The sequence below is a fragment of the Entelurus aequoreus genome, linkage group LG17, assembly GCF_033978785.1.
Source record: "Entelurus aequoreus isolate RoL-2023_Sb linkage group LG17, RoL_Eaeq_v1.1, whole genome shotgun sequence".
NCBI classification, from domain to species: domain Eukaryota; kingdom Metazoa; phylum Chordata; class Actinopteri; order Syngnathiformes; family Syngnathidae; genus Entelurus; species Entelurus aequoreus.
The window spans coordinates 2,339,887-2,367,856 of record NC_084747.1 but is presented as its reverse complement, the minus strand read 5'-3'; the positions used below and the strand labels follow the sequence as shown (position 1 = coordinate 2,367,856).

Genomic DNA, 27,970 nt, shown 5'->3' with positions numbered 1-27,970 from the left:
AAATAAATTACCTGATATTATAAGAACAAGCAAACGGTTATATTATCAAAAGAAAAAACGATATGAAAACAAAAACAATATAAAAGGAACCTGGGATGTAAAAAAGTGTAAAAGTAAGTGCTCCACTGACTGCCATGATATCAACATGATATTGGTTCAAAAGGTTATTCTGAATATTGTAAAACCCTTAACTTATATATGTAACCTATCATTCCAGACTGGCTGCTTTCCAAGTAACTCCGCTCTTCAAAAGTGACAGCAAACACGCTTTCAACAATTACACAGCAATCTCTCTTTTGCCTCACTTCTCAAACATCTTAGAGAAACTATTTAACTCTCCACTTGAATCTTTTCTTGAGAAGCATCATATAATCAATGATCCAAACCAACAACCTCGATGGCAATAACTGAAGCTATTGAGGAAATGACTAATGCACTGGAGCAGGCCCGGCCCTAACCAATCTGGCGCCCTAGGCAAGATTTTAGGTGGCGCCCCCCCACATCGGCAGTGAAGTGTATATACTCACAAGAAACCCAATAGCTTTGTCTTTGACCTTTTTTTTTTTACTTAAAGAAAGCAAATTAACAATCAGAATAGTTAACAAGATAAAAAAAAATATGGATGAATAAATGAATACAAAAAATAAAAAATGAATATATGAAATACAATATTTTTTACATACATAAACACAAAATAAAACGTGTCAACAAGTTGCATAAAATAAATTAAAAATACAATATAAATAAGGCACTGCACAAAACAAGATATCAAACCAGTATATTACAAAAAAAGGGGATCCAACAGAGTTCTCTATTTGTGCTTTTTAATATTGCATTAACTAGAATGACTTACAAATTACTGTACACCAGGGAGTACTGTAATTACTAGGGATGTCCGATAATGGCTTTTTGCCGATATCCGATATTGTCCAACTCTTTAATTACCGATACCGATATCAACCGATACCGATACTGATATATACAGTCGTGGAATTAACACATTATTATGCCTAACTTGGACAACCAGGTATGGTGAAGATAAGGTCCTTTTTTGTTTAAATTAATAAAATAAAATAAGATAAATAAATTAAAAACATTTTCTTGAATAAAAAAAGAATGTAAAACAATATAAAAACAGTTACATAGAAACTAGTAATTAATGAAAATGAGTCAAATGAACTGTTAAAGGTTAGTACTATTAGTGGAGCAGCAGCACGCACAATCATGTGTGCTTACGGACTGTATCCCTTGCAGACTGTATTGATATATATTGATATATAATGTAGGAAGCAGAATATTAATAACAGAAGGAAACAACCCTTTTGTGTGAAAGAGTGTAAATGGGGGAGGGAGGTTTTTTGGGTTGGTGCACTAATTGTAAGTGTATATTGTGTTTTTTATGTGGATTTAATAAAAAAAACACAAAAAAAAAACCCGATACCGATAATAAAAAAAACGATACCGATAATTTCCGATATTACATTTTAAAGCATTTATCGGCCGATAATATCGGCCGGCCGATATTATCGGACATCTCTAGTAATTACCTAACGTTACATTATTATTTTCCATAACAATTTAGCCCCCTCCACAATATTAACCCGACGTTAAAACAGAACTAGCTATTTATTGATTAGCAATTGCCGAATCATGTAACATTAGCTTAATGCTAAAGGTTACTATCACATTCTGTAACAGACAAATAATTTCATGTAGGCTAACGTTACCTACCTGCTACCTCTGTCTTTTTCTCGTTTATCCTCTTCTTTTCTCTTTTTTCTTCCCTGGGCACCTGACAGTTTTGGCCGTTTTGACATCTTGTGTTGATTTTTTTATGTGGGACGTCCAAAAAGAGTCATGATACGGGAAGGGAGGGGGCGCACCGTGCGGGGGAGGAGGGGGCATAATGTTGTAACAAATAATATTTCTATTAAATAGGCTTTACTTTGTATTTTAATTAACGTGGGATTATTTTTTGTATTTAAAAATAATAGTACCAACTTTTTTTTTTTTTTTTTCGTCCAACATTTGTGGCACTGGCGTGGCGCCCCCTGATGGACGGCGCCCTTAGCATTTGCCTATACGACCTATGCCACGGGCCGGCCCTCCACTGGAGCATAAAAGATATACAGTTGGTATTTGTATTGACCTAAAGAAAGCCTTTGATACCATTAATCATTCAATTCTACTAGATCAAATGGGAAGATATGGAATTAGGGGGCTGGCTGGTGACTGCTTAAAAAGTTATTTAACAGGGAGGGTACAGTTTGTAAAAATGGGTCAATTTTTATCTGATACTCTTGGCATTGCTTGTGGTGTCCCCCAAGGGTCCGTGTTGGGGCCAAAACGGTTTAATGTATATATTAATGATATGTTTAATACATCCAAAATACTGAAATTTATACTATTTGCAGACGACACAAATATATTTTACAGTAGTGATGACTATAATGAGCTCATAAATACAGTAAACAAAATGGATGGACACAAATAAATGATCTTTAAATATAAATAAAACTAAGATAGTGATGTTTGGAAATCGCAACGTAACGTCTGAACAGAAAATAAGTATTGATGGTACCCAAATTGGAATCGTAAATGAGAATACATTTTTGGGAGTAATAATTGATCGTAAACTATCATGGAAAGCTCATGTCAGACACATTCAAACAAAAATCTCCAAAAGCCTCTCAATTATAAACGAAGCAAAACTATACCTAAATGAAAATGCACTCCGTACTCTATACTGCACCTTGGTACTGCCATACCTTACATACTGTGTTGAAGTATGGGGGAATACTTACCACAACACAATTCATCCTCTGATCATATTACAGAAAAGATCATTCACAACGTTGGTTATTTAGAACATACTCATAATCTGTTTATGCAATCAAAGTTGCTCAAATTTGATGACCTTGTTAAATATAATACATTAATAATCTTATAACAAATTATTGCAGCCTAATCTACAACGTTTTTTTATAAGACGAGTGCAGGCTCACAACTTGAGAGGCTTTGGATATTTCTTATTGCCGAGAGCTCAAACCACTCGTAAACGTTTTTGTGTGTCTGCATGCGGAGTAAAACTATGTTGTTGTGTGTCTGTATGCAGAGTAAAACTATGTTTTTGTGTGTCTGTATGCGGAGTAAAACTATGTTGTTGTGTGTCTGTATGCAGAGTAAAACTATGTTTTTGTGTGTCTGTATGCGGAGTAAAACTATGGAACAAACTGGACTTACAACACAAGCAATGCCAAACTATTAATGGATTTAAACTATTATACAAACATGGGGTCTGGTTCAAATATAGAGATGAGGGTCTTTAAATTTACCTGCTGTTGTACTCTGTCTCAAAGTGTTAACATGTGCTCAATGTTTCCTTACCATTATTGCTATGTTGTCTATTACCATTATTGCTATGTTGTCTATTACCATTATTGCTATGTTGTCTATTACCATTATTGCTATGTTGTCTATTACCATTGTTGCTAGGTTGTCTATTACCATTATTGCTATGTTGTCTATTACCATTATTGCTATGTTGTCTATTACCATTGTTGCTATGTTGTCTATTACCATTATTGCTATGTTGTCTATTACCATTATTGCTATGTTGTCTATTACCATTATTGCTATGTTGTCTATTACCATTGTTGCTAGGTTGTCTATTACCATTATTGCTATGTTGTCTATTACCATTATTGCTATGTTGTCTATTACCATTGTTGCTATGTTGTCTATTACCATTATTGCTATGTTGTCTATTACCATTATTGCTATGTTGTCTATTACCATTGTTGCTAGGTTGTCTATTACCATTATTGCTATGTTGTCTATTACCATTATTGCTATGTTGTCTATTACCATTGTTGCTATGTTGTCTATTACCATTATTGCTATGTTGTCTATTACCATTATTGCTATGTTGTCTATTACCATTATTGCTATGTTGTCTATTACCATTGTTGCTAGGTTGTCTATTACCATTATTGCTATGTTGTCTATTACCATTATTGCTATGTTGTCTATTACCATTGTTGCTATGTTGTCTATTACCATTATTGCTATGTTGTCTATTACCATTATTGCTATGTTGTCTATTACCATTGTTGCTATGTTGTCTATTACCATTGTTGCTATGTTGTCTATTACCATTATTGCTATGTTGTCCATTACCATTATTGTTATGTTGTCCATTACCATTATTGCTATGTTGTCTATTACCATTATTGCTATGTTGTCTATTACCATTGTTGCTATGTTGTCTATTACCATTGTTGCTATGTTGTCCATTACCATTATTGCTATGTTGTCTATTACCATTATTGCTATGTTGTCTATTACCATTGTTGCTATGTTGTCTATTACCATTATTGCTATGTTGTCTATTACCATTGTTGCTATGTTGTCTATTACCATTATTGCTATGTTGTCTATTACCATTATTGCTATGTTGTCTATTACCATTGTTGCTATGTTGTCTATTACCATTATTGCTATGTTGTCTATTACCATTGTTGCTATGTTGTCTATTACCATTATTGCTATGTTGTCTATTACCATTATTGCTATGTTGTCTATTACCATTATTGCTATGTTGTCCATTACCATTATTGCTATGTTGTCCATTACCATTATTGCTATGTTGTCTATTACCATTATTGCTATGTTGTCTATTACCATTGTTGCTATGTTGTCTATTACCATTGTTGCTATGTTGTCCATTACATTATTGCTATGTTGTCTATTACCATTATTGCTATGTTGTCTATTACCATTGTTGCTATGTTGTCTATTACCATTATTGCTATGTTGTCTATTACCATTGTTGCTATGTTGTCTATTACCATTATTGCTATGTTGTCTATTACCATTATTGCTATGTTGTCTATTACCATTGTTGCTATGTTGTCTATTACCATTGTTGCTATGTTGTCTATTACCATTGTTGCTATGTTGTCTATTACCATTATTGCTATGTTGTCTATTACCATTATTGCTATGTTGTCTATTACCATTGTTGGTATATTCATTATTCCTACATTGTTGATACAAATTATTGTTACAGTGTAATAATTATTGTTACCTGTGGTAATGCCACTATGATGCAACATTTGTATTATAATCCTTGAACAAAGTAAGAGTGAAACTCATGTGAATAATCACAATCAGGCATTACATACTGCACATTACCTTTTGCACTATATTAATTTATATTATTATGTGTTGTCAACTTTGTACTTTTTTTGTTATTATTTTTTATGTCATTGCCTGAAATAAATAAATAAATGAAAAAAAAAAAGAAAATGAAAATAATGATCTTTTAGTGCAAAAAAAATGGATGAATGATATCAGATACTGTGTTAATCATTAAACAACAAGGAATGCATTCAGGATCAATTATATTGGATCCTGTCTTATTCATTAGACAATTAAAAATATGAATTGAGGATAAATGATATCAGACACTGTTATTTAGTAAACGATAAAAATGATGAATTGAGGATCAATGATATCAGACACTGTTATTTAGTAAACAATAACAATGAATGCATTCAGGATAAATGCTATCAGATCCTGTGTTATTTAATCAACAATAAACATGAGGAATTCAGGATAAATGATATCAGACACATTCATGAAACAATTAAATGTGTTATTTATCCTATCAAAGGTTGTCCATTATCAGGGAGCAGTTTGTTGTTTGCTTTGTGTATCATTTGATCAGTTTGTCGATGTACTCGCTCCACATATTTCTGTGTTTGCGCCATAGAGAGTTGTCATAATGTTTTGTCCTGTGAGAGGAAGGTAAATACACCATTGGGTGGTGACGAGGAATGAAGGAAACACTCCTGGCTGCAGTATTTGGAATAACCTGGGAACAAGCGAGCTCTTTATGTCATCAAGGTTTGGGTAAACCTAAAGAGCAGCTCACGCTCAGCAGCCATCTTCCAAGCTCCGCCCCTCCAGCAGCTTGCCAAAAACAAGGAAAGCAATCATTGCCGTTTTATGGCTTTTCTGCTGCTAATACTTGGCTCTTGGAAAGTAGCATGAAGGTGTACCTAGTACTTTGTTATTGAGAAGTAGTATAAAGGTGTACCTAGTACTTTGTTATTGAGAAGTAGCATGAAGGTGTACCTAGTACTTTGTTATTGAGAACTAGCATGAAGGTGTACCTAGTACTTTGTTATTGGAAAGTAGTATAAAGGTGTACCTAGTACTTTGTTATTGAGAAGTAGCATGACGGTGTACCTAGTACTTTGTTATTGAGAAGTAGCATGAAGGTGTACCTAGTACTTTGTTATTGAGAAGTAGCATGAAGGTGTACCTAGTACTTTGTTATTGAGAAGTAGCATGAAGGTGTACCTAGTACTTTGTTATTGAGAACTAGCATGAAGGTGTACCTAGTACTTTGTTATTGAGAAGTAGCATGAAGGTGTACCTAGTACTTTGTTATTGAGAAGTAGCATGAAGGTGTACCTAGTACTTTGTTATTGAGAAGTAGCATGAAGGTGTACCTAGTACTTTGTTATTGAGAAGTAGCATGAAGGTGTACCTAGTACTTTGTTATTGAGAAGTAGCATGAAGGTGTACCTAGTACTTTGTTATTGAGAAGTAGCATGAAGGTGTACCTAGTACTCTGTTATTGAGAAGTAGCATGAAGGTGTACCTAGTACTTTGTTATTGAGAAGTAGCATGAAGGTGTACCTAGTACTTTGTTATTGAGAAGTAGCATGAAGGTGTAACTAGTACTTTGTTATTGAGAACTAGCATGAAGGTGTACCTAGTACTTTGTTATTGAGAACTAGCATGAAGGTGTACCTAGTACTTTGTCATTGGAAAGTAGTATAAAGGTGTACCTAGTACTTTGTTATTGAGAAGTAGCATGACGGTGTACCTAGTACTTTGTTATTGAGAACTAGCATGAAGGTGTACCTAGTACTTTGTTATTGGAAAGTAGTATAAAGGTGTACCTAGTACTTTGTTATTGAGAAGTAGCATGAAGGTGTACCTAGTACTTTGTTATTGAGAAGTAGCATGAAGGTGTACCTAGTACTTTGTTATTGAGAAGTAGCATGAAGGTGTACCTAGTACTTTGTTATTGAGAAGTAGCATGAAGGTGTACCTAGTACTTTGTTATTGAGAAGTAGCATGGAGGTGTACCTAGTACTTTGTTATTGAGAAGTAGCATGAAGGTGTACCTAGTACTTTGTTATTGAGAAGTAGCATGAAGGTGTACCTAGTACTTTGTTATTGGAAAGTAGTATAAAGGTGTACCTAGTACTTTGTTATTGAGAAGTAGCATGAAGGTGTACCTAGTACTTTGTTATTGAGAAGTAGCATGAAGGTGTACCTAGTACTTTGTTATTGAGAAGTAGCATGAAGGTGTACCTAGTACTTTGTTATTGAGAAGTAGCATGAAGGTGTACCTAGTACTTTGTTATTGAGAAGTAGCATGAAGGTGTACCTAGTACTTTGTTATTGGAAAGTAGTATAAAGGTGTACCTAGTACTTTGTTATTGAGAAGTAGCATGAAGGTGTACCTAGTACTTTGTTATTGGAAAGTAGTATAAAGGTGTACCTAGTACTTTGTTATTGAGAAGTAGCATGAAGGTGTACCTAGTACTTTGTTATTGAAAAGTAGTATAAATCAATCAATCATCAATCAATCAATGTTTATTTATATAGCCCTAAATCACAAGTGTCTCAAAGGGCTGTACAAGCCACAACGACATCCTCGGTGTCGAGTGGGTCTGACATAATATTGTGAAAGTCCAACACATCAGCGAAAGTCCAGTCCATGGTGGGGCCAGCGTAATAGTAAAGTAATAAAGGTGTACCTAATACTTTATTGAAAAGTAGCATGAAGGTGTACCTTATACTTTGTTATTGAGAAGTAGTATAAAGGTGTACCTCATACTTTGTTACTGAGAAGTAGCAAGAAGGTGTACCTAGTACTTTGTTATTGACTGGTTGTATTGAGTTGTACCTAATACTTTGTTATTGAAAAGTAGCATGAAGGTGTGCCTAGTACTTTGTTATTGAAAAGTAGTATAAAGGTGTACCTAGTACTTTGTTATTGACTAGTAGTATTGAGTTGTACCTAATACATTGTTATTGAAAAAAAGCATGGAGGTGTACCTCGTACTTTGTTATTGAGAAGTAGCATGACGGTGTACCTAGTACTTTGTTATTGAGAAGTAGCATGACGGTGTACCTAGTACTTTGTTATTGAGAAATATTATAAAGGTGTACCTAGTACTTTGTTATTGACTAGTAGTATTGAGTTGTACCTAATACTTTGTTATTGAAAAAAAGCATGAAGGTGAACCTAGTACTTTGTTATTGAAAAGTAGTATAAAGGTGTACCTAGTACTTTGTTATTGACTAGTAGTATAAAGGTGTTCATAACACTTTGTTATTGAAAAGTAGCATAAAGGTGTACCTAGTAGTTTGTTATTTAAAAGTAGCATGAAGGTGTACCGAGTACTTTGTTGTTGAAAAGTAGTATAAAGGTGTACCTAGTACTTTGTTATTGAGAAGTAGTATAAAGGTGTACCTCATACTTTGTTATTGAAAAGTAGTATAAAGGTGTACCTAATACTTTGTTATTGACTGGTAGTATTGAGATGTATCTAATACTTTCTTATTGAAAAGTAGCATGGAGGTGTGCCTAGTACTTTGTTATTGAAAAGTAGTTTAAAGGTGTACCTAGTACTTTGTTATTGACTAGTAGTATAAAGGTGTACCTAGTACTTTGTTATTGAAAAGTAGCATGCAGGTGTAACTAATACATTGTTATTGAAAAGTAGTATAAAGGTGTACTTAATACTTTGTTATTGACTAGTAGTCTAAAGCTGTACCTAATACATTGTTATTGAAAAGTAGTATAAAGGTGTACTTAATACTTTGTTATTGAGTTGTATCTAATCCTTTGTTATTGAAAAGTAGTATAAAGGTGTACCTAATACTTTGTTATTGACTAGTAGTATAACGTTGTACCTAATACTTTGTTATTGAGAAGTAGTATAAAGGGTTACCTCATACTTTGTTATTGAAAAGTAGTATAAAGGTGTACCTAATACTTTGTTATTTAAAAGTAGCATGCGGGTGTACCTTGTACATTGTTATTGAAAAGTAGCATGCAGGTGTACCTTGTACATTGTTATTGAAAAGTAGCATGCGGGTGTACCTTGTACATTGTTATTGAAAAGTAGCATGCATGTGTACCTTGTACATTGTTATTGAAAAGTAGCATGCAGGTGTACCTTGTACATTGTTATTGAAAAGTAGCATGCAGGTGTACCTTGTACATTGTTATTGAAAAGTAGCATGCAGGTGTGTACCTCATAGACGATGATGTTTGTGTCACTAGTCAACTACGGCGACTTGTACCAGTGGTCGCTGGACTGCTACCCAGACTTCTGGGCACACGTGTGGAGCTTCTGTGGCCTCGTCAGCTCCAAAAGATACGAAGAGGTGAGTGTTCCTTCTCTCAGGTTGAACATCATCCATGTTTGAAATCCTTCATGACAACTTCTTCCATCAGGAAACACAAATGATGGGTTGCAGCATCAAAGTGTGACCGCCATAGAAGGATTCAATAATGCTACAGTACAAGCAGTGTGTTAGGGCAGTGGTCCCCAACCACCGATTGGTACCGGGCCGCACAAGAAATTAAAAAAAAAATAAATAAATAAATAAATAAATAAATACAATTTTTTTTTAATTTTTTTTTTTTAATGAAATCAACATTAAAAACACAATATATACATTATATATCAATATAGATCAATACAGTCTGCAGGGATACAGTCCGTAAGCACACATGATTGTATTTATTTATGTAAAAAAAAAAAAAAAAAAAAAAAAAAAAAAAAAAAAAATAAATACCCTCTCCCTCCCCCACCGGTCCGTGGGACACATTTTCAAGCGTTGACCGGTCCGCAGCTACAAAAAGGTTGGGGACCACTGTGTTAGGGCACATTTGTCATCCTCATTCATATTCATTCCCAATCTAAATCCATTCCTCTTTTTTTTAAAATGAAAACATTTTTTTTTTTTTCAAATAATAATAGATAGAACAAAAAAATACAAATCTACGTACGACTTTATAGGCGTATTTTTCCTGATAAATGAAAATAAATGAATTCAGGATGAATGATATCAGACAGCATGCTATTCATTTAATAGTAAAAATAAAGAATTCAGCGTGAATGATTTCAGATAAAATGTTATTCATTAAACAATAACAACTGATACATTTTAGATACTAGATATCATACACTGTGATATTCATTAAACAATAAAAAAATAATCATTTTAGGACAAATTATGTCAGATGCTCTTGATAATCATTCAACAATAAAACAATTATGAATTCAGGATAAATGATACCAGATACGGTGTTAGTCATTAAACAGTAAAAATAAAGAATTCAGCGTGAATGATATCAGATAAAGGGTTATTCATGAAACAATAACAACTGATACATTTAAGATACTTCATATCATACACTGTGTTATTCATTAAACAATAAAAATAATCATTTTAGGACAAATTATATCAGATGCTCTTGATAATCATCAAACAGTAAAACAATTGTGAATTCAGGATAAATGATACCAGATACGGTGTTAGTCATTGAACATTAAAAATAAGGAATTCAGGATAAATGATTTGAGATACTGTGTTTGTCATTAAACAATAAAAAGTAATTAATTCAGGATACATTATATCAGGTACAGTGTTATTCATTAAACAATTAAACAATAATTCCAGGATAAATGATATCAGATATCATGTTATTTTCTAAACAATAATATTCTGTAAGTAGTTCAGGATAAATTATATCAGAGACAGTGTTATTCATTAAACAATAAAATAACCAAAAAAAAGGATAAATAATATCAGATACTGTGTTATTCATTAAACAAAAACATTTAATTCAGGATAAATGATATCAGAGACAGTGTTATTCAGTAAACAATAAAATAACAAAAAAAAAGGATAAATGATATCAGATACTGTGTTATTCATTAAACAAAAACATTTAATTCAGGATAAATTATATCAGATACCGTTATCAGATACTGTGTTATTTATTAAACAAAAACATTGACTTCAGGATAAATGATATCAGATGCACTGTTATTCATTAAACAATAAAATAAGAAATTCAGGATAAATGATATCAGATACTGTGTTATTCATTAAACAAAAACATTGAATTCAGGATAAATGATATCAGATACACTGTTATTCATTAAACAATAAAATAATACATTCAGGATAAATTTGATCAGATACTGTGTTATTCGATTTTAAACAGAAAATAAGGAATTCAGGGTGAAAAATATCAGATACCGTGTTAGTCATTAAACAATAAAAAAATCGTGATTTCAGTATAAATCATATCCATCCATCCATACATTTTCTACCGCTTGTCCCTTTCATATACAGTTTTATTTTTTAAACAACAAAAAATAATGACTAGAAAATGGATGGCTGGATGGAATTTAGGATAAATGATATTAGATGTTGTTTAACAATAACAAAATGAAGGGTTAATAAATGCGTCAGTCTCATGTGTTGCCAGCCAGAACTTTGACAGAAGTTTATCCTGATAAATGCTGTTTGGTTCAGAGGTTAGTTGACCAAATATTATTTAAAAAGATCAAATCCAAGGTCTTCAAAGCACTTGCTTGAATTGATATCAGAAATGTACCGCTCACGTCCACTAGGTGTCCCGAGTATCATTGGCATCAAAATACAACCAAAAGAAGGATTTGCTATGTCAGCTAAATTAAGATGTTTTGTTCAGTTAGCTTAGCATAAATAGATTCTATTTATATGTATTATTATTAGTGTTTTGCACAAACTAATATCTACTGTACATAATATCACAATAATAGTCATAATAAAAAATATGAACCTACATAGCATCTTTAATGTCCAAAATGTATCAAAGTGGATCCAAATCCTTCAATTATTTTACACGCGTCCCTCGCTGGGAAAAAAACGTGCTTATATTCCGATCTCAGCAGTGATATGAAAAAGCAAAACAATGGGCGTGTCCTTCAAGCCGTGTGCCTTGTGGGCGTGTTCCAGGTGGTGGACGTATCCAAGCGGGTGTCCGACGTTCCTCAGTGGTTCAAAGGCGCCCGGCTCAACTACGCGGAGAACCTGCTCAAACACGCCGACCAGGACAAGGTGGCTCTTTATGCTGCAAGTAGGTTGACCGTCGCACCTGTCCACCAAAGGTTTTACGTAGAAGATCTCAGGCATGGCACAGCCAAGCAAACTAGTCCTGCGTATCATTCCGTCCAATCGGAGTGGGGCACTCAGTTCTGCTGCTTTTCCACGGTTCTCATCGTCTTCTTCGCCGACAACAGCGTTAAAGTGAAAGTGATATCAAGTGTTGCATCATTTATTTGTATTTGACATGTCAGACTGTCATTATTGACTGGACTCGCTTTATTTTGGGAGCGTGGCTTCACGTTTTGTCTTTCTTCAACCTCATTACAACATTTAGCAATACAAATAATTCATTATGGATAAATGATATCAGATACGGTGTTATTCATGAAACAATAAAATAAGGAATTTGGGATGAATCATATCAGTATTTATTAAACACTAACAATCAATGCATTCATGATAAATGATATCAGACACTGTGTTATTTATTAAACAACAACAATGAATGCATTCAGGATAAATGATATCAGACACTGTTATTTATTAAACAATAATGATTGCATTCATGATAAATGATATCAGATACTGTGTTATTTATTAAACGCTAACAATCAATGCATTCATGATAAATGATATCAGGCACTGTTATTTATTAAACAATAATGAATGCATTCAGGATAAATTATAACAGATACCATAGTATTTATTTAACAGTAACAATCAATGCATTCATGGTAAATATATCAGACACTGTATTATTTATTAAACAATAACAATGAATGCATTCAGGATAAATGATATCATATACTGTTATTCATTGAACAGTAACAATCAATGCATTCATGATAAATGATATCAGACACTGTATTATTTATTAAACAACAACAATGAATGCATTCAGGATAAATTATATCATATACTGTGGTATTTATTAAACACTAACAATCAATGCATTCATGATAAATGATATCAGACACTGTTATTTATTGAACAATAACAATGAATGCATTCATGATAAATGATATCAGACACTGTATTATTTATTAAACAACAACAGTGAATGCATTCAGGATAAATAATATCAGACACTGTATTATTTATTGAACAATAACAATCAATGCATTCATGATAAATGATATCAGACACTGTGTTATTTATTGAACAACAACAACGAATGCATTCCGGATAAATGATATCAGACCCCTGTACAGTAGATGCCCTGCAGCCCAACATAAGTGTAAATGCAACATATTTGCACGTGCACAATGTTAGGCGAGTGTTGCAGGTTGAAGTCCAGGACACAAACATTGTTGACCACACAGAAGAAGCGAGTGAGAAGCTGGAGTGTCCATCCATGTTTCCACCCTCATTACATTAAGCAATGAATAGGCTCTTTCTTGATTGTGTGTGTGTGTGTGTGTGTGTGTGTGTGTGTGTGTGTGCGTGTGTGTGTACGTGTGTGTGTGTGTGTGTGTGTGTGTGTGTGTGTGTGTGTGTGTGTGTGTGTGTGTGTGTGTGTGTGCGGGCTAAAGATAGCTTTGGCTCATACACTCGCTCCCTCTCTCCGGAGCCATAATGTAATAATGGAAACTGCTAGAAGTGCTCCTGTATGGATGCTTCACACGCCACATTAAACCTTTAACACGGTTCAGCATATTTTCATCTCTTCTTTGGTGTTCAGACACCCATTTTTTGTTGTTGTTAGGAACCAGTTCCAAAAAGTCAAAGTGGAAAAACCTGAATTCATTAGCGTTTCTCACCGTCTTTATTAAAAGGGCTGGCACTCACAACTTTCTTTGGCCCCATTATTGCACTGTTTTACAGTCTCACTCGACAATAAAGTCGGATTCTTCTATCGCACACAGCGTTCTCGGGCTGGGGGGCGATACAACGATATCAGTACGTATCACGATAGACACGTGATCAATATCAACGACACGTTATTTCGATAAAAACTTCGATATATGTATTTTTTTTCCTTCGGTCACCACACAATCTACAGATGTTGTTTTTACAATGTTTTACTGTAAACGGAAAAATAATACCAGAGCATTTTATTTTTCATTTTACAAGAAAAAACAGTGGTATTGCTTTTTTACTTACAGTAATATAAAGCAAAAAAAACCACCTAATTCTGGATAAATTATATCAGATACAGTGTTATTCATCAAACAATAAAAAGTAATTATATATAATTGATATCAGGTACAGTGTTATTCATCGAACAATAACAAGTAATTATATATAATTGATATCAGATACTGTGTTATTCATTGAACAATACAAATCATTATTTCTGGATAAATGATATCAGATACAGTTTTATTCATGAAACAATACAAATACATAATTCTGGATAAATGATATGAGATACAGTGCTATTCATTGAACAATACAAATCATTATTTCTGGATAAATGATATCAGATACAGTGTTATTCATGAAACAATACAAATACATAATTCTGGATAAATAATATGAGATACAGTGCTATTCATTGAACAATACAAATCATTATTTCTGGATAAATGATGTCAGATACAGTATTATTCATGAAACAATACAAATACCTAATTCTGTATAATTGATATCAGATAGTGTTATTCATTAAAAATAATTCTATATAATTGATATCAGATACAGTGTTATTCATGAAACAATACAAATACCTAATTCTGGATGATTGATATCAGATACAGTGTTATTCATAAAAAAAATAAAAAATACTTCTATATAATTGATATCAGATACAGTGTTATTCATGAAACAATACAAATATATTTCTGGATAAATGATATCAGATACAGTGTTATTCATTGAACAATACAAATAATAAATTCTGGATTAATTATATCAGATACAGTGTTATTTATGTAACAATACAAATATTAATTCTTAATAAATGATATCAGATACACTGTTATTCATTAAACAATACAAAAATAATTGTATATAATTGATATCAGATACAGTGTTATTCATTAAACAATACACAAATTATTATATATAATTGATATCAGATACAGTGTTATTCATTGAACAATACAAACAATTCTGTATAAATGATATAAGATAGTGTTATTCATGAAACAAAACAAATACATAGTTCTGGATAAATGATATGAGATACAGTGTTATTCATTGAACAATACAAATCATTATTTCTGGATAAATGATGTCAGATACAGTATTATTCATGAAACAATACAAATACCTAATTCTGGATAATTGATATCAGATAAAGTGTTATTCATTAAAAAATAAAAAATAATTCTATATAATTGATATCAGATACAGTGTTATTCATCGAACAATAAAAAATAATTCTAGATAAATGATATCAGATACAGTGTTATTCATTGAACAATAAAAATTAACTCTAGATAAATGATATCAGATACAGTCTTATTCATTGAACAATACAAAGAATTAATTCTGGATAAATGATATCAGATACAGTGTTATTCATGAAACAATGCAAATACATAATTCTGGATAAATGATATGAGATACAGTGTTATTCATTGAACAATACAAATCATTATTTCTGGATAAATTATGTCAGATACAGTATTATTCATGAAACAATACAAATGCCTAATTCTGGATAATTGATATCAGATAGTGTTATTCATGAAAAAATTAAAAATAATTCTATATAATTGATATCAGATACAGTGTTATTCATGAAACAATACAAATACCTAATTCTGGATAAATGATATCAGATACAGTGTTATTCATTGAACAATACAAATAATTAGTTCTGGATTAATGATATCAGATACAGTGTTATTTATGTAACACTACATATATTAGTTCTTAATAAATGATATCAGATACACTGTTATTCATTCAAAAATACAAAAATAATTCTATATAATTGATATCAGATACAATGTTGATCATTGAACAATACAAATAATTAATTCTGGATAAATGATATCAGATACAGTGTTATTCATGAAACAATACAAATACATAATTCTGGATAAATGATATGAGATACAGTGTTATTCATTGAACAATACAAATCATTATTTCTGGATAAATGATGTCTGATACAGTATTATTCATGAAACAATACAAATACCTAATTCTGGATAATTGATATCAGATCAAGTGTTTTTCATCAAAAAATAAAAAATACTTCTATATAATTGATATCAGATACAGTGTTATTCATGAAACAATACAAATGTATTTCTGGATAAATGATATCAGATACAGTGTTATTCATTGAACAATACAAATAATACATTCTGGATTAATTATATCAGATACAGTGTTATTTATGTAACAATACAAATATTAATTCTTAATAAATGATATCAGATACACTGTTATTCATTAAAAAATACAAAAATAATTCGATATAATTGATATCAGATACAATGTTGATCATTGAACAATACAAATAATTAATTCTGGATAAATGATATCAGATACAGTGTTATTCATGAAACAATACAAATACATAATTCTGGATAAATGATATGAGATACAGTGTTATTCATTGAACAATACAAATCATTATTTCTGGATAAATGATGTCAGATACAGTATTATTCATGAAACAATACAAATACCTAATTCTGTATAATTGATATCAGATAAAGTGTTATTCATGAAAAAATTAAAAATAATTCTATATAATTGATATCAGATACAGTGTTATTAATGAAACAATACAAATATATTTCTGGATAAATGATATCAGATACAGTGTTATTCATTGAACAATACAAATAATTAATTCTGGATAAATGATATCAGATACAGTGTTATTCATTGAACAATACAAATAATTAATTCTGGATTAATGATATCAGATACAGTGTTATTTATGTCACAATACAAATATTAATTCTTAATAAATGATATCAGATACACTGTTGTTCATTAAACAATACAAAAATAATTTTATATAATTGATATCAGATACAGTGTTATTCATTGAACAATACAAACAATTCTGGATAAATGATATAAGATAGTGTTATTCATGAAACAAAACAAATACATAGTTCTGGATAAATGATATGAGATACAGTGTTATTCATTGAACAATACAAATCATTATTTCTGGATAAATGATGTCAGATACAGTATTATTCATGAAACAATACAAATACCTAATTCTGGATAATTGATATCAGATAAAGTGTTATTCATTAAAAAATAAAAAATAATTCTATATAATTGATAACAGATAAAGTGTTATTCATTAAAAAATAAAAAATAATTCTATATCATTAATATCAGATAAAGTGTTATTCATTAAAAAATAAAAAATAATTCTATATAATTTATATCAGATAAAGTGTTATTCATTAAAAAATAAAAAATAATTCTATATAATTGATATCAGATACAGTGTTATTCATTGAACAATACAAACAATTCTGGATAAATGATATAAGATAGTGTTATTCATGAAACAAAACAAATACATAATTCTGGATAAATGATATGAGATACAGTGTTATTCATTGAACAATACAAATCATTATTTCTGGATAAATGATGTCAGATACAGTATTATTCATGAAACAATACAAATACCTAATTCTGGATAATTGATATCAGATAAAGTGTTATTCATTAAAAAATAAAAAATAATTCTATATAATTGATAACAGATAAAGTGTTATTCATTAAAAAATAAAAAATAATTCTATATCATTTATATCAGATAAAGTGTTATTCATTAAAAAATAAAAAATAATTCTATATAATTTATATCAGATAAAGTGTTATTCATTAAAAAATAAAAAATAATTCTATATAATTGATATCAGATACAGTGTTATTCATTGAACAATACAAACAATTCTGGATAAATGATATAAGATAGTGTTATTCATGAAACAAAACAAATACATAATTCTGGATAAATGATATGAGATACAGTGTTATTCATTGAACAATACAAATCATTATTTCTGGATAAATGATGTCAGATACAGTATTATTCATGAAACAATACAAATACCTAATTCTGGATAATTGATATCAGATAAAGTGTTATTCATTAAAAAATAAAAAATAATTCTATATAATTGATAACAGATAAAGTGTTATTCATTAAAAAATAAAAAATAATTCTATATCATTTATATCAGATAAAGTGTTATTCATTAAAAAATAAATAATAATTCTATATAATTGATATCAGATACAGTTACATATTTCTTGTGAAGATGTGTGGAATGTATGATGATCTGATGTTTGCCGTATTGTTCAATCATATCTTTTCCTGTCAGAAGATATCAAGTACTTTATTGATGCATGTTATTTCTAGGCTCTCATGCTTTCATCGAAACTGAAAGTTAACCTGGTGCCTGTGTTTCTGCCAGCCGAGGCCAACGAGGACATCGTGAAGGTGACCTTTGGGGAGCTCAGGCGCGACGTGGCGTTGTTTGCCGCCGCCATGAGGAAGATGGGCGTCCGGACGGGAGACCGAGTCGTGGGTAAGCCTCGCTGGCAGCACTTCTTCTTCTTCTTCTTCTTCTTCTTCTTCTTCTTCTTCTTCTTCTTCTTCTTCTTCTTCTTCTTCTTCTTCTTCTTCTTCTTCTGGTGCGCTCCTCCAAGGAAAAGGTGTAAGCTAACCAGTGGAGAGTTGCTGTTCCTAATCAAGAAGACGTTGACATGGAGGTCCAGATAAGCAAATATCTCCTCCTTATCATCCTGCCCTAACACCTGCATCCTGCTGGTGAACAAACACAACGTTTCTATGACACACACGCACGCACACACACACACACACACGCACACACACACATACACACACTCGGCAAACACGCAACGCTGCAATCACACAAAAGCTGCAAGATCAAAAACTTTAGTCAATCAATTTCATGCTGCAAATTCACACAACAAAATGGATGTTGGCCTGCCTGGAAGAGTGAGGGTTAAGTATGTAGAAATGTAAAGGTAGATATGTCAATGTAGAAATGTAAATGTAGAAATGTAAAGGTAGAAATGTACAGGTAGAAGTGTAAATGTCAAAATGTGAACGTCGAAATGTGAACGTCGAAATGTGAACGTCGAATTGCAACGTCGAAATGTAAAGGTAAAAATGTAAAGGTAAAAATGTAAATGTCGAAATGTAAAGGTAGAAATGTACAGGTAGAAGTGTAAATGTCAAAATGTAAACGTCGAAATGTGAACGTCGAAATGTGAACGTCGAAATGTGAACGTCGAATTGCAATGTCGAAATGTAAAGGTAAAAATGTAAACGTCAAAATGTAAACGTCGAAATGTGAACGTCGAAATGTGAACGTCGAATTGCAACGTCGAAATGTAAAGGTAAAAATGTAAATGTCGAAATGTAAATGTCGAAAAGTGAACGTCGAAATGTGAACGTCGAAATGTGAACGTCGAAATGTGAACGTCGAATTGCAACGTCGAAATGTAAAGGTAAAAATGTAAAGGTAAAAATGTGAAGGTAAAAATGTAAATGTCGAAATGTAAAGGTAGAAATGTACAGGTAGAAGTGTAAATGTCAAAATGTAAACGTCGAAATGTGAACGTCGAAATGTGAACGTCGAATTGCAACGTCGAAATGTGAACGTCGAAATGTGAACGTCGAATTGCAACGTCGAAATGTAAAGGTAAAAATGTTAACGTCAAAATGTAAACGTCGAAATGTGAACGTCGAAATGTGAACGTCGAATTGCAACGTCGAAATGTAAAGGTAAAAATGTAAACGTCAAAATGTAAACGTCGAAATGTGAACGTCGAAATGTGAACGTCGAATTGCAACGTCGAAATGTAAAGGTAAAAATGTAAACGTCGAAATGTGAACGTCGAAATGTGAACGTCGAAATGTGAACGTCGAATTGCAACTTCGAAATGTAAAGGTAAAAATGTAAAGGTAAAAATGTAAATGTCAAAATGTGAACGTCGAAATGTGAACGTCGAAATGTGAACGTCGAAATGTGAACGTCGAAATGTGAACGTCGAATTGCAACGTCGAAATGTAAAAGTAAAAATGTAAATGTCGAAATGTGAACGTCGAAATGTGAACGTCGAAATGTGAACGTCGAAATGTGAACGTCGAATTGCAACGTCGAATTGCAACGTCGAATTGCAACGTCGAAATGTAAAGGTAAAAATGTAAATGTCGAAATGTAAATGTCGAAATGTAAATGTCAAAATGTAAACGTCGAAATGTGAACGTCGAATTGCAACGTCGAATTGCAACGTCGAATTGCAACGTCGAAATGTAAAGGTAAAAATGTAAAGATCGACATGTAAAAATAGAAATGTAAAGGTAGAAATATAAATGTTAAAATGTAAACGCCAAAATGTAAACGTCGACATGTAATCGTCAAAATGTAAAGATACAAATGTAAAGGTGGACATGTAAAGGTCGTAATGTAAATGTCGAAATGTAAACGTCGAAATGTAAAGTTAGAAGTGTAAAGGTTGACGTGTAAAGGTCAAAATGTAAAGGTAGAAATATAAATGTTAAAATGTAAACACCGTATTGTAAACGTCGACATGTAAACGTCAAAATGTAAAGGTAAAAATGTAAACGTCGACATGTAGAGGTCAAAATGTAAACGTTGAAATATAAATGTTAAATTGTAAACGTCGACATGTAAACGTTGACATGTAAACGCCGACATGTAAACGCCGACATGTAAACGCCGACATGTAAACATCAACATGTAAACGTTGACGTGTAAAGGTAGAAGTGTAAAGGTCGAAATGTAAATGTAGAATTGTAAAAAGGTTGACATTTCAAGGTTTACATGTAAAGGTCGACATGTAAAGGTCGTAATGTAAATGTCGAAATGTAAACGTCGAAATGTAAAGTTAGAAGTGTAAAGTTAGAAGTGTAAAGGTCGACATGTAAAGATAGAAATGTAAAGGTAAAAATGTAAACGTCGACATGTAGAGGTCAAAATGTAAACGTTGAAATATAAATGTTAAAATGTAAACGTCGAAATTTAAACGTCGAAATGTAAACGCTGACATGTAAATGCCGACATGTAAACGCCGATATGTAAACGCCGACATGTAAACATCAAAATATAAACGTCAATGTAAACGTCGAAATGTAAAGGTAGAAGTGTAAAGGTCGAAATGTAAATGTAGAAATGTAAAAAGGTTGACATTTCAAGGTTTACATGTAAAGGTCCACATGTAAAGGTCGACATGTAAACCTTGAAATGTAAACCCCGACATGTAAACGCCGACATGTAAACATCAACATGTAAAGGTCGACATGTAAACCTTGAAATGTAAACGCCGACATGTAAACGCCGACATGTAAACGCCGACATGTAAACGTCAACATGTAAACGTCGACATGTAAACGTTGACATGTAAACGTCGATATGTAAACGTCGATATGTAAACGTTGACATGTAAACGTCGACATGTAAACGTTGAAATGTAAACGCCGACATGTAAACGCCTACATGTAAACATCAACATGTAAACGTTGACATGTAAACGTCGAAATGTAAAGGCAGAAGTGTAAAGGTCGAAATGTAAATGTAGAATTGTAAAAAGGTTGACATTTCAAGGTCTACATGTAAAGGTCGACATGTAAACCTTGAAATGTAAACCCCGACATGTAAACGCCGACATGTAAACATCAACATGTAAAGGTCGACATGTAAACCTTGAAATGTAAACCTTGAAATGTAAACGCCGACATGTAAACGCCGACATGTAAACGTCAACATGTAAACGTCGACATGTAAACGTCGATATGTAAACGTCGATATGTAAACGTCGACATGTAAACGTCGACATGTAAACGTTGAAATGTAAACGCCGACATGTAAACGCCTACATGTAAACATCAACATGTAAACGTTGACATGTAAACGTCGAAATGTAAAGGTAGAAGTGTAAAGGTCGAAATGTAAATGTAGAAATGTAAACGTCGCAATGCAAAACATTGAAATGAAAGCTCAGAAATGTAGATAAGTAAATGTTGAAATTAAACACAGAAATGTAAACGTACAAAATGCAAACATAGCAAAGTGAAGGCAGAAATGTAGAAAAGCAAAGGTAGAATAGTCAAAGGGTGTCAGTCAGCGTGTGTGTGAGGAACATTCTGGTCCTTCCTGGCGTCCATGTTGGCTACTATTGATGACGGACCAGCACTCAGCTGATGAGGTCAACTCTGCTTTATGGCACACACACACACACACACACACACACACACACACACACACACACACACACACACACACACACACACACACACACACACACACACACACACACACACACACACACACACACACACACACACACACACACACACACACACACACACACACACACACACGCACACACACATTAACGACTCTAACTACACAGGTGTATGTTGGCTAAGCTATGTGTATAAATGATGAATATATCAGAGTAGTACAAGTACACACTCTTGCATCATCGTGTACCAACAAATCAAAGTGGAATTTGTCAAATATGTATAAATGAACGTTTGACATATACATCGACATTTACATGTCGACGTTTACATTTTAACATTTATATTTCTACCTTTAAACTTCTACCTTAACATGTTGACCTTTACACTTCTACATTTACACTTCTACCTTTACATTTCAACGTTTACATTACGACGTTTACATTTTAACATTTATATTTCTACCTTTACACATATACCTTTACATGTTGACCTTTACACTTCTGCCTTAACATGTTGACCTTTACACTTCTGCCTTAACATGTTGACCTTTACACTTCTACCTTTACATGTTGACCTTTACACTTCTGCCTTAACATGTTGACCTTTACACTTCTACCTTAACATGTTGACCTTTACACTTCTACATTTACACTTCTACCTTTACATTTCAACGTTTACATTACGACGTTGACATGTCGACCCTGACATTGTTACGTTTACATTACGACGTTTACATTTCAACGTTTACATTTCGACGTTTACATTTCGACCTTTACATGTCAACCTTTACATGTCGACCCTAACATTGTTACGTTTACATTTTGACGTTTACATTTCGACGTTTAAATGTCGACGTTTACATTTTGGCGTTTACATATTAACATTTATATTTCTACCTTTACATTTCTACATTTAAATTTCTACCTTTACACTTCTACGTTTACATTTCGACGTTTACATTTTGACGTTTACATGTCGACCTTTACATGTCGACCTTTACATTTCTACCTATACATTTCTACCTTTACATTTCGACGTTTACATGTCGACGTTTACATTTCGACGTTTACATTACGACGTTTACATGTCGACCTTTACATTTCAACATTTACATTTCGACCTTTACATGTCGACCTTTACATTCCGACCTTTACATGTCGACCTTTACATTGTTACCTTTACATTTCGACGTTTACATTTCAACGTTTACATGTCGACGTTTACATTTTGCCGTTTACATTTTAACATTTACATTTCTACCTTTACATGTCGACCTTTACACTTCTACCTTTACACTTCTACCTTTACATTTCGACGTTTACATTTTGGCGTTTACATTTTAACATTTATATTTCTACCTTTACATGTCGACCTTTACATTTCTACCTATACATTTCTACCTTTACATTTCTACCTTTACATTTCTATGTTTACATTTTGACGTTTACATGTCGACGTTTACATGTCGACGTTTACATGTCGACCTTTACATGCAAACCTTTACATTGTTACCTTTACATTTCGATGTTTACATTTCGACGTTTACATTTTCCGTTTACATGTTAACATTTACATTTCTACCTTTACATGTCGACCTTTACACTTCTACCTTTACATGTCGACCTTTACACTTCTACCTTTACACTTCTACCTTTACATTTCGACGTTTACATTTCGACATTTACATTTTGGCGTTTACATTTCAACATTTATATTTCTACCTTTACATGTCGACCTTTACATTTCTACCTTTACATTTCTATGTTTACATTTTGACGTTTACATTTCGACGTTTACATTACGACGTTTACATGTCGACCTTTACATGTCGACCTTTACATGTCGACATTAACATGTCGACCTTTACATGTCGACATTTACATTTCGACATTTACATTTCGACCTTTACATGTCGACCTTTACATTCAGACCTTTACATGTCGACCTTTACATTGTTACCTTTACATTTCGACGTTTACATTTCGACGTTTACATGTCGACGTTTACATGTCGACGTTTACATGTCGACGTTTACATGTCGACGTTTACATGTCGACCTTTACATTGTTACCTTTACATTTAGACGTTTACATGTCGACCTTTACATTCAGACCTTTACATGTCGACCTTTACATTGTTACCTTTACATTTCGACGTTTACATGTCGACGTTTACATGTCGACGTTTACATGTCGACGTTTACATGTCGACCTTTACATTCCGACCTTTACATGTCAACCTTTACATTGTTACCTTTACATTTCGACGTTTACATTTCGACGTTTACATGTCGACGTTTACATTTCGACGTTTACATATCGACCTTTACATGTCGACCTTTACATGTCGACCTTTACATGTCAACCTTTACATTGTTATCTTTACATTTCGATGTTTACATTTCGACGTTTACATGTCGACGTTTACATTTCGACCTTTACATGTCGACCTTTACATGTCGACCTTTACATTCCGACCTTTACATGTCAACCTTTACATTGTTACCTTTACATTTCGATGTTTACATTTCGACGTTTACATGTCGACGTTTACATTTTTCCATTTACATTTTAACATTTACATTTACATGTCGTCCTTTACACTTCTACCTTTACACTTTTACCTTTACACTTCTACCTTTACATTTCGACGTTTACATTTCGAAGTTTACATTTTGGCGTTTACATTTCAACATTTATATTTCTACCCTTACATGTCGACCTTAACATTTCTACCTATACACTTCTACCTTTACATTTCTACCTATACACTTCTACCTTTACATTTATACCTTTACATTTCTATGTTTACATTTTGACGTTTACATTTTGACGTTTACATTTCGACGTTTACATTACGACGTTTACATGTCGACCTTTACATTGTTACCTTTACATGTCGACCTTTACATTTCGACATTTACATTTCGACCTTTACATTGTTACCTTTACATGTCGACGTTTACATGTCGACGTTTACATGTCGACGTTTACATGTTGACCTTTACATGTCGACCTTTACATGTCGACCTTTACATTCCAACCTTTACATTTTTACCTTTACATTTCGATGTTTACATTTTGACGTTTACATGTCGACGTTTACATTTTGGCGTTTACATTTTAACATTTACATTTCTACCTTTACATGTCGACCTTTACACTTCTACCTTTACACTTCTACCTTTACATTTCGACGTTTACATTTTGACGTTTACATTTCGACGTTTACATTTTGGCGTTTACATTTTAACATTTATATTTCTACCTTTACATGTCGACTTTTACATGTCAACCTTTACACTTCTACCTTTAAACTTCTAAATATGTGAGATTGTAGCCAGTGACGAATTGTTGAGGTTAAAAATGAGTCCAACACACTCCAAACATTGCACACGGATATAAACGGAGGGTCCAACCTTGGATTCAGGAGGAGCAATGTGGTCTTGGAGCTGTGGACCAGATCCATACCCTCTGGAAGGGTCCCTGAGGCTGCTTGGGTGTCGGGGGGCCTGGGAACTCCTCGGGATCCCCCGGGGGAAGTGGCTGGGGAGAGGGAAGTCCGGGGCTGTCTGCTTAGGCTGCAGCCCCCGCACGTGTCCAATGTGTGCTGGCGTGACGACAAAGTTTTTTGAAGATAACAAACACTAAATGGATGATGAAGTATTTTGCTCTGACGTCGCTCATTAGCCCTACAAAAACCCTGTAAATGTGTGTCCCTCTGTAGGCTACCTGCCCAATGGCGTCCATGCAGTGGAGGCCATGTTGGCGGCCGCCAGCATCGGCGCCATCTGGAGCTCCACATCCGTCGACTTTGGCGTCAACGTAAGCAAAAAAAAAAAAAACAAAAAAAAAAGGATAAATTTGCCTGCAAAACACCAAAATAGGAATGATCAATGTGCTTGTTACTGGTCCACTAGCGCCTCGTGTGGCCAGTAAAGGTATAACATCCTTGTATTTTAATGATGAGGAGTTCAAACCTACATTTTCCAATTCATGGTCATCGTCTTTATGCTTCTCTTCTGCAGCAGCGGTGTCCAAACTCTTAAAATGTAATATTTATATTCTTTTACTTGCAACTCTGGGGTCATTTTTTTAAATGTTTTTTTTAGATAATGAATGCCCTTTTTTGTTAAAGACAACCTTCATTTTTAATGGCAAAAACACAAAATATGCAATATTTGGAAGTAATTGGAGCCTTAAATATGTCAATAATTCATAACAACATTGATTTTGATTCATTATTATTTTTTGAGCAATGACATTTAAAAAAAACCCCCACTAAAATCCTCAGGGATCCAAAAGGGTCCCGCTCATAAAAGTGTTAAAAATAAGTTTGAACTTTCAACACTTAAATGTCTCCGTCAACTTCAGATTTATCCGTCTATTATAATTGTATTTTTTTTTTGTTGGTGTTTTTTATGCCATTTTTGTCATACAAAACATACTTTTTTCATATGACAAACACATATTATGCAATTTTTACCCCCAAAAAATATTTCAAAGTGGATGTGAAGTAATTGGAGCCTTAAATATGTCAATCATTCATAACAACATTGATTTTAGTTCATTATTATCTTTTGAGCAATGGCAGTTAAAAAAAAATCCCGTAAAAATTCTCAGGGATCATAAAGGACCCCACTCATAAAAGTGTTTAAGATATGTCATATATATTTTTTTTAATTTTATTTTTAACACTTAAATCTCTAGATCAACTTCAGGTCTATCTGTCAATATCATTTTTTAATTTTTTTAATGTTTAATGACATTTTTGTGAAAAAAACCCTTGCTTTTTTAATGGCAAAAACACAAAATATGCAATATCACCCCTCCAAAAAAAAATACAAACATGGAATATTTGATGTGAAGTAATTGGAGCTTTGAATATGTCAATCATTCATAACAACATTGATTTTGATTCATTATTATATTTTGAGCAATGGCAGTTAAAAAAAAAAAATCCCATAAAAAATATCAGGGATCATAAAGGACCCCACTCATAAAAGTGTTAACAATCTGTCATATATTAATATATATATTTTTTACTTCCAACACTTGAATCTCTAGATCAACTTCAGGTCTATCTGTCAATATCATTAATTTTTTAAAGTATTTTTTTTAATGTTTAATGCCATTTTCGTGAAAGAAAACCTTGATTTAAATGGCAAAAACACAAAATATGCAATATCACCCCTCCAAAAAAAATAGTACAAACATGGAATATTTGATGTAAAGTATTTGGAGTCTTAAATATGTCAGTAATTCATAACAACATAGATTTTAATTCATTATTATTTTTTGAGCAATGACAGTTAAAAACAGAATCCCATAAAAATTCTCAGAGATCGAAAAGGACCCCACTCATAAAAGTGTTAAAAATCTGTCGTATATTAATTTTTATTTTTTTTACTTCCAACACTTAAATCTCTAGATCAACTTCAGGTCTATCTGTCGATATCATTAATTTTTTTTTACTATTTTTTTTTATGTTTAATGCCATTTTTGTGAAAGAAAACCTTGATTTAAATGGCAAACAACACAAAATATGCAATATTTCTCGCACCCCAAACATTAAAAAAAAATG

General features: G+C 32.6%; 1 protein-coding gene across 1 annotated transcript in view; it reads left to right on the top strand.

Moving 5' to 3' along the window:
- Positions 1 to 27,970, top strand: part of aacs (acetoacetyl-CoA synthetase) — a 77,087-nt gene that overhangs the window by 3,338 nt on the left and 45,779 nt on the right. Inside the window, exons 2-5 of the mRNA XM_062024380.1 lie at positions 9,380 to 9,483; positions 12,115 to 12,235; positions 18,564 to 18,677; positions 26,114 to 26,211. Coding sequence (XP_061880364.1) covers positions 9,380 to 9,483; positions 12,115 to 12,235; positions 18,564 to 18,677; positions 26,114 to 26,211 — 437 coding nt within the window. The remainder of the gene's footprint in view (positions 1 to 9,379; positions 9,484 to 12,114; positions 12,236 to 18,563; positions 18,678 to 26,113; positions 26,212 to 27,970) is intronic.